Source organism: Mytilus edulis, chromosome 10, assembly GCF_963676685.1.
Source record: "Mytilus edulis chromosome 10, xbMytEdul2.2, whole genome shotgun sequence".
Lineage (NCBI taxonomy): Eukaryota > Metazoa > Mollusca > Bivalvia > Mytilida > Mytilidae > Mytilus > Mytilus edulis.
In genome coordinates, this window is record NC_092353.1 from 7,112,032 (window position 1) to 7,121,670 (window position 9,639).

Consider the following 9,639-nt stretch of genomic DNA (forward strand, 5'->3'; position numbering starts at 1 on the left):
CAGCTGAAGGTTTGGTTAACCATAAAACTAGTTTTAACCTACCTTTTGTTATCTTAAAATGCCCTGTACCAAGTTAGGAATATGACAGTATTTATTAAAGTCCGTTTCTATGTATGTTGGCGTTTGTTTTTCAATCAATTCAGTATTTGTGTTGTTCCGTCGTGAAATTGTTTTACTGAACAACGGTATACTACTATTGCCATCTCCTAGTTAAACAATTTTATTTATTGACTTTGAAGATTCGCGTCTTTCACTTTAACTGGTTTCGCAACCGTTCCCGCAAAACCCATCACAACAGCTAAATAACCATTCATTGGGTTGTTGAGCAGTATATAAACGGCAGTTTGTGAAACAATTATTTTCAAATGACTGTCATAGAAACAGTTTATTTTGAAATATATATATTCTCTAGTATTTCTACTATATCTTGTATGAAGTTGTCAGGTCATGTTGAATTACCATTACATTCATATCCGAATTATCCATCTTTGCAATTTTCGTTATTATAACCAACAACTTGTTATATGAAATAGGAGACCCTTTCGTCGGGTTGTCGTCTCTTTGACACTATCCCCTTTCCATTCTCAATGATCTATAAAATGTTTTTTAATAGATCAAATACCATAAGTGTCCCATGTGTTCTAGTTTCTGGATAATGTTATCTTGTTCATTTAACAATAAAATGATCATATCTGTAATATTCTTTGAGTTTGTTATTTACCTTGTTTTGAAAAATCATATACTAAGTCTTATTTGTTTTAATTATGAATTTTTCGAAATATTAAGGTTTTTCATATCCCAGGCATAGATTACCGTAGCAGCACTTTGCGCGCAACTTTTTGGAATATTGGATCCTCAATGCTCTTAAACTTTATACTTGTATGGCTTTCTTTCTTATTGGATCGGAGTATTACTGATGAGTCTTATGCAGACGAAACGCTCGTCTGACGTATCAGATGATACGTCTGTTACCTTTGATAACTATTGCAAAAAAAGAAGAGTCTATACAACACCAAATCTGCGCTGTAGTTAATTTGACCTAAGCGAGTTTTAATTTATTTGTACTTTATGTAGTTATAAGCAGTATAAGACACAATTAACTATAAATATATATATATATTTCTATTGTTTTGATTGCTTTGCTTGGTGTAGTCATCTAACGGTTCAGTATTGTATATTCTTCATACTGAAGGCATTGTCCTTATTACTCCTGAAACGAAATATATAGTATCTAGTAATAGCGCTATACTATACTAATAATATATTTGGCATATGAATAAAGTAAAATCACAACAAACTGAACTGTGAGAAAAATCAAAAAACGGGAAATCACTAATTAAATGGCAAAATCAAAAGCTCAAACATATCGAACGAATGGATAACAACTGTAATATGCCTGACTTGGTACCTGCATTTTCGTATGTACAAAACGTTGGACTAAACCTGGTTTTGTAGCTAGCTATAAGTTGTATAAGGTACTATCTAGAACTTTTTACTTGTAAGGTAAAAGAAACAATCTTATTAAAAATAAAATGATGAAACTACATGAGAAAAATTCGCAAAGCAATATTAGGCACTCAAATGTCTTGATGAAGGGTTGATGAACGTATTATGAAAACGTCAAATGCACAAGAAGACAAAGTGCTGTTTGGCTCATAAAGCTTGCTCATATTAATTTAAGATGGAGATAAAACTGGACCGCATGTCGTCATAATACATGAATTAAGTTTCCAAATAAAGGTAACAGTATGCGACCGCGGTTCAATACTCATAAATTAATTAAACGCGCACAAACCAAAACAGAGCGAACCACAACTACTATAAGGGGAAAAAAGGATCAACAGGAAGACTGAACTCCAACAAAAAAGAACGCCAACATACATATAAACGGACTATTTGATACAAATAAAATAATCTTGAATTGGTACAGGAAATTTTAAGACAAAAATGATTGGTTGAACCTGTTTTTATAGATAGCAAAACAATTATAACGACTTATCTCAGATAATACTGACTTATTTAGCCAGTCCTCAATTTGTCCTTGCGTGATATGGACGTTTATATTCTCTTCCAAGCCTCTTAGACACAGACCGTTTAGTTTTAGGTCGGAATAATGGGTCGCACTTGTCTGTATTTTAGCTTAATAGTTTCATTACGTGTTTAGTTTTAACTGATATATTTATTAGTTGCATCTTTTCCCTGTGTTTTGTATGTTCATACTCGAATATTGTGTTATCCTTAGCAATGTTAGATTTTTTTCGAATCAATCCCTTTGTTATCTTCCACTTACCTTATCATATTCTATGAGTTAGAACATATCTGTTATTATTTATTCAAGAGTGAAAACAAATGTCAAAAATGTAATGTGTCAGTCAAAACCTTTCATAAAATATGAAAATATGTTTGAATATATATTTGTTTACTTTTAGTATATAAAATATACCTATTCAAAACATGCTTGAAAATTGTTATCATAATGTCAAATTTTGAATTCTTGAATATATCATAGTCTCATACTTTACCTTCGTCTATATATAAAATATGCCAACACGACTATTAAAATCACAGTAACCACACATCCAATAGATATTCCTGTCACAGAACCACTAGACAATCCGGTCTGCTTAGCAGGTTGTTTTACTACAGTGATCAAAAGAAAGGATAAAGTATTTATATAATAAAATGTAGATAATGTTTCTACCAAAAAAAAAAAGAACCAAAGTGGGTAATTTTTCTTTAAAAGCTTGAAATGCTATTGAAATATTTACATGTAGCACACTACATTCCACAATAACGAGCTAATTTTATTAATGCAAATATGGTTTTTCCTTCATTCAGCTTTGGAGTTTGTAAAAAATAGAATTCACATCTTTTCAACTAGAGGCTCTAAAGAGCCTGTGTCGCTCACCTTGGTCTTGTGCATATTAAATGATGGACACGGATAAATTCATGACATAATTGTGTTTTGGTGATAGTGATGTGTTTGTAGATCTTACTTTACTGAACATTATTGTTGCTACAATTATCTCTGTCTATAATGAACTTGGCCCAGTAATTACAGTGGAAAATATTTTCTACAAATTTACAAAAATTTATGAAAAATGTTAAAAATTAACTATAAAGGGCAATAACTCCTTAAGGGATCAATTGACTATTTTGGTCATGTAAACCTATTTGTAGATCTTATTTTGCTGAACGTTATTGCTGTATACAGTTTATCTCTATCTATAATAATATTCAAGATAATAACAAAAAACGGCAAAATTTCCTTAAAATTACCAATTCAGGACAGTAACCTAACAACAGGTTGTCCGATCCATGTGAAAACATCAGGGCAGATAGATCTTGACCTGATAAACAATTAAACCCTGTCAGATTTTCTCTTAATGCTTCGGTTTTTGAGTTATAAGCCAAAAACTGCATTTTACCCCTATGTTCTATTATTAGCCGTGGCAGCCATTTTGGTTGATTGGCCAGGTCACGCCACACATTTTTTAAACAAATTACCCCAATGATGATTATGGCAAAGTTTAGTTTAATTTGGCCCAGTAGTTTCAGAGAAGAAGATTTTTGTAAAAGATTACTAAGATTTACGAAAAAAATGGTTAAAAATTGACTATAAAGGGCAATAACTCCTTCAGGGATCAACTGACCATTTTGGTCATGCTGACTTATTTGTAAATCTTACTTTGCTGAACATTATTGCTGTTTACAGATAATAACCAAAAACAGCAAAATTTCCTTAAAATTACCAATTCAGGGGCAGCAACCCAACAACAGGTTGTCCGATTCATCTGAAAATTTCAGGACAGATAGATCTTGACCTGATAAACACTTTTACCGCATTTCAGATTTGCTCTAAATGCTTTGGTTTTTGAGTTATAAGCCAAAAACTGCATTTTACCCCTATGTTCTATTTTTAGCCATGGCGGCCATCTTGGTTGGTTGGCTGGGTCACGCCACACATTTTTTAAACTAGATATTCCAATGATGATTGTGGCCAAGTTTGGTTTAATTTGGCCCAGTAGTTTCAGAGAAGAAGATTTTTGTAAAAGTAAACGACGACGGACGACGACGGACGACGACGGACGACAACGGACGACGACGACGACGGACGCCGGACGCCAAGTGATGGGAAAAGCTCACTTGGCCCTTCGGGCCAGCTGAGCTAAAAAGGTACGGCCAAATAAAAGTATGTGTAAAGTGTACAGGTTATGATAATATCTGTATTAAGATGCCTCAGTGTCAGAAAGCAATCACGTGAATATAGTAAGTTTTGATTTTCTTTTGCAGCGACTATCCTGTTTTGAACATATACAGTGGAAGTCTATTTTGGGCTCTACCTATCACTTGGTGTCTGTTATTGAGTAATTGAATTATGTTCTCCTACAATGTTTAACTATGTCACTTTTATATGAACCATACATACATGTTTTGCATACATGGACATTGAAACTAAATGTTTGAGTACAAAGTACTATATTTACCTTCACAGAATGTACCTTTCCATTCCGGTTTACATCCCTGTGAACACATACCGTTACCTTTACATTTCCCTTTTAGGCACGATTCACTACATTTTTGAAAACATTGTTTTCCATAATAACCATTTAAACAGTTTATACAGTGTCCGTCTGATGAATTACACGACGTCAATGTGTTATCCGCTAAAGCACATTTTCCACAAGATTTATTACAAAATTGTCCAAATTGACCAGTAGCGCAAGGTTCGATACAGGTACCACTATATTTTTCACATATATATCCATTCGAGGAACTATTTTTACAGTGTTTACTACACGTTTGGTTGCAATTAAAACCAAATCTTGAAGGCGGACAAACAGAATTCGTAAAATTCATTGTGCAGTGACTGTTATTACATGGAGGTGATATATGAAGGCATCGGCCAGTCACTGAATGGCATATCAAACAATTTTCCGGACAATATACAGCGCAGTTTCTTCCGTATTTCCCAGGCGTACAACCCGACATACAAACACCTTTTAGGTCGCACTTTCCACCCAGACATTGGCTGCATGATTTATTACAGTATCGCCCAAAGTTTCCATCCATACACCCGGACGTGCACCCTCCTTGTCTATCACATTTCCCATCTATGCAATTGTTACACAATCGAGAGCATCGTGGACCAAAGTGACCATCCATGCAACCATCTAAAGAGAAAAAAGAAGCAGTAACTAATTAAAGTATGATACGGCATGTCAAAAGTAGAATTATTTGATAGTTTCTTTTATTTAAATGCCCAGTAAATGATGATATAAATTAATGTAAGATAAACCGTTAAAGACCGACTTAATTTCACAAAAAATTCCGTGTAAGTACTTGAATTTGTGTACTCAATTATACATCGCATGTGCGAGTATCGTATTTGCACAAGCACATTTTTTTTGTGAATAAAAAAAAGAAAACATCCTTTTGTTTGTCCGATTTTTATTAATTTGAATAATATTATAAATGATGCCACAACCGATATAAATTATACAGCATATGATATTAAGTTGTATGCAAGTTATAAGTAAAAAATCCTGTCAAATGGTCATACAAAAATTATAAAGCTAATTCATTTGTCATCATTGTGTTTTCGAAAAAAAGCGGAATTATACAGATTATCTTTTGATTACATTGTTGCTATTAACTTTACATTTGTTTAATCAACAATCAAATGTTGACTTTAATTTTTTTTTAGTTAATCCTCAAGGGTATACTTTCCAATGTATTCATGAAACTCTAAATACCAATGATAATTAAGCACATTACTATGGACTATAATATATATACCTTCACAGATACCAGTTGTTTGATTACATGTTCCTCCAATACAGTTAACGCAACCAAAATAGCAGCTGTGACCATAATATCCAGGGTTACATTTAATGCAATCACCAGAAAACTGATCACAAGTTTTGTTTAAACAATAACTGGAACAAGTCAACCTACAGCTGTCACCTGTCCAACCATCTTTGCATCCATGTATGCATGTGCCATTGGTTGGGTCACAGAGACCATCAATGCAGCTAGTGTCACATCGTCGATCGCATGTCCCTAAACTGTAAGGATTCTCATACCATCCCACTTCACAACCTTTAAGACAACGTCCTGTTCGGCCATTACATTCATCATATAAACAATTTTCACATCGTGCGCAAAACTTTTCAAGTATGGGTTTGTAAAACCCACTATCACACTCATCGCAACCGGCAGCTTTAAAACTATTGATATTATCCTTAAACTGGGAACATTTGGAACAGTGTGGCGTAAGGAGTGAACATCCATATTTGCATGTGGAATAAAACCAATCAGGTTCACACCCATACGGACATACACCGGTTGTTGAATTACATACAGTGTCATTTCCGATACAATGGCTGCTGCATTTATCAACACAGTGCGTCCCGTAATATCCTGGCTCACACCCGTCTAAACATAACCCTGTAGTATTATCACAATTTAAATGTCCACCTATACAATTGTCACTACATCTACAACATCCTCCTATTTTCGGATACCAACCAGGATGTTTACATTCGACACAATGCGACCCTGATTCATGTTTAAAACATTGGTCCACATCACATGTACATTGGTCACCGAATAAACCAGAATTGCACCGAGTACATTTTTCGCCACTTCGTTCACATTTTGTACAATTAGACGGACAAGAACTTTCGCAATATCGACCATAATATCCTTCTGAGCATACATTACACGTAGTATTATCAATGCAGGAATCACAGTTGTCAATACATGTATCATTACAGTCTTTTCCATACCAGCCTTTTGAACAGGAACAAGAACCATCAAACATTGAACAAATCGAATTTCGACAATTAACTGGGCATCGAAGTTCACACTTTTCTCCAAACCAGCCTTTCGAACATTCATAACAGGTATCATTCCTTGAACAAGAGTCACAGTGTGCTATGCAATTAAATTGACAGTTGGAACCACCGAACCCAGGTTTACATCCCCAACAAGTGCCATAATGTCGTTGACAAGCCGATTTGCACCGGTCACTACAATTGTTTTCACAATAATTTCCCCAAAACCCATAATTGCAGCCATATGAACATTCACCGGTTTGTCGATCACAGCCAGCAACCGCGTTGCAATTTGAGGGACAATTCTTGTCACAATTATCGCCGTAGTAAGGGCTCTTGCAAGATAAACAAATTCCACTTTGATTACAATACTTATCGTGACATCTTTCCGAGCAGCTTTCTGTACAGTTTACACCATAATAATGAGTCTTACAATTTGTACATTCGCCAGTGATTCGATCACATCTATAATAGCAGTTGTTGGGACACGTCGAGTTACAATCGGATCCATAAAACCCATTCGTGCAACTTCCGTTACAATAGCCAGTATCATTAAAACATCTGTCAGAACAATTTATACAATCTGAAACAAACAATAATTTTACTCAATATTTTTGAAACGATATAGTTTCTTATGATATTTATAATTAAGTATTAGGTTAAATCATCTGATTTGAAACCAGGTCTATTGAATGATGCATTAGATAGGTCACCGGCAAGACTTTAAACGAAACCCGCGTCTGGTGTACATCCTGTTTATTCTAGTATCTATAATGAGATTATATATATATATTGAAATAGGAAGTTGTCCGAATCTATTGCATTTTCAAGAAACCAACATAAATGTACCGATGAATGAAGATGTGTGGCATACGACTTTGAGAAAGCAACATATAGACACATAAACAAATTAGAAAAAAACCCAGTACAAATTCGTTAAATGCGGTTGGAAATGGGGGCGATTTACTCCTTGGTGTATGTAGACTCCCAAATGTCTTTTGGTTTTTGTCACGTGTATGTTTTGATTTTAAAATACTAATGATTATAAGTTCTTTGAAAGAAGTGTTAACACAGTTTTTTTTTTTAACTTTTCATATCATTTTTTGACAGCTCCACGAAGTGCTCAATAATGTAGATGCTATGTAACCTGTAAAATAGTGAATGTTTTGAAGTACAATACTAGATTTACATATATTGATCCTGTGGGTTAAAGAAGAACAAATACATGACAACATGTTTTTTACAGTTTCTTCTCCTGTCTGGCACAATCCATTCTGAGCATGTATTTCGGCTGTTTGCCTTATAGTATTATAACAGAAACATATTTTACCTCTTTGTCACATTGTCTACAATATTAATCAACTTTCGATCGTTCAATTCTAATTTTTGAAAGATGTGGAGAATCTCAAATTTGGTATTCCAAAATTCTCGCTTGGAAAATCATTAAACTTATCAATAAATTCTTGTATACGTTTCAAAATAATTAGATGTGGTAGTATTGCCAATAAGTCAACTAGCCACCAACCAGAGAACAAAATATAAGGCTAAAATTAGTAAACCACACTTTAAAGAAAATATATAAGTTATAAGTACCATATTGATCATTGTTAAAATAACGGTATGTATAATTGACAAACAATTATTTAGATTTGCATATTCTGTTTTACACGAATACTATCTGCAAGAATGACGACAAGAGACAATGTTGGGTTTCTATTCTATATATAAAACATTTAAGAATAGATAAATACATAAAGTGCATTTTGAAATATATGTTTCTCCTAAAATTTGAATATTTCTGTTCTGAGACATTTGAATGACCATGCAACTATAAAATGACTAATAGCAAATTTAAAGCAGTAGCAGTAAATAATCTACGACCACTTCTATTTATTATCCTATTTTATCAAATTGTAGATTCCTATCTTATTCCAAATCAATTTCTCTTATACATATTTATTGGACAATTTCATTCGTTTTTCAGAAATTAACAGTGCTAACTGATATATTGCTAATTAAAAAGCTATAGTATCAAAAACACCTTTTCAAATATTTAGCGTTGTAAGATACACGATTGCTTTTCTTCTTTTAAAGAAACAACTTGTGTTTTTTTTCGTACAAAGGTCCATATTAACGGTGTTTATCATATAAAATAAGAAAAAAATGTGGTATGATTACCAAAGTGACAGTTCTCAAATGACACAGAAATTAACAACTATCGGTCCCAGGACGGCATGAAACAATGAGTTAAACCAATAACGTATAGTCGGCTATAAAAGGCCCCGTACTGACAAATGAAAACTATTCAATTGAGAAAACTAACGACCTGATTTATGTAAAAAAAATAATGAACGAAAATCAAGACCATTTTCTATTTTTTTTTTTTAAAGAATTCAACCTTTTCTCTTAACCTTTTCAACGTCCCTGAACAATCACTGTATATAAACCTTCTCAGGTAATAAAGTAATAAATAGGTGAGTCAACCTTTGTGATACGCTTACTTCACCTTAACCTTGCATTAATATATGTTACCTAATATAGTATACATACAATGAGATACAAATAAATATTTAAAATTAATGTACGCTATCGTGAAAATCCTGCATTTATTCTTATAATCATAATAATTAATTATATTCATACCTTGATTATTTTCACAGTGTATGCTTGTTATAGATACGGATACGACAGTTAATCCAAATAAAATTACTTGTAAACATGTTACTTTCATGGTGGCTACAGATGAGTGGAGATATTATTGCTGCACGTGATTTTATAATCTACTTTAACATTTCACAAT

At 33.3% G+C, this 9,639-nt stretch overlaps 1 protein-coding gene across 1 annotated transcript; it reads right to left on the reverse strand.

Moving 5' to 3' along the window:
• Positions 1 to 1,005: 1,005 nt before the first annotated feature.
• LOC139493261 (multiple epidermal growth factor-like domains protein 6) lies at positions 1,006 to 9,639 on the reverse strand. The gene is made up of 5 exons (XM_071281492.1): positions 9,483 to 9,639; positions 5,800 to 7,422; positions 4,488 to 5,174; positions 2,523 to 2,640; positions 1,006 to 1,210 (listed from the first exon to the last, which is right to left on the reverse strand). Exons 1-5 carry the CDS (start codon positions 9,568 to 9,570, stop codon positions 1,165 to 1,167), a joined length of 2,562 nt encoding a protein of 853 aa, XP_071137593.1. The 5' UTR covers positions 9,571 to 9,639; the 3' UTR covers positions 1,006 to 1,164.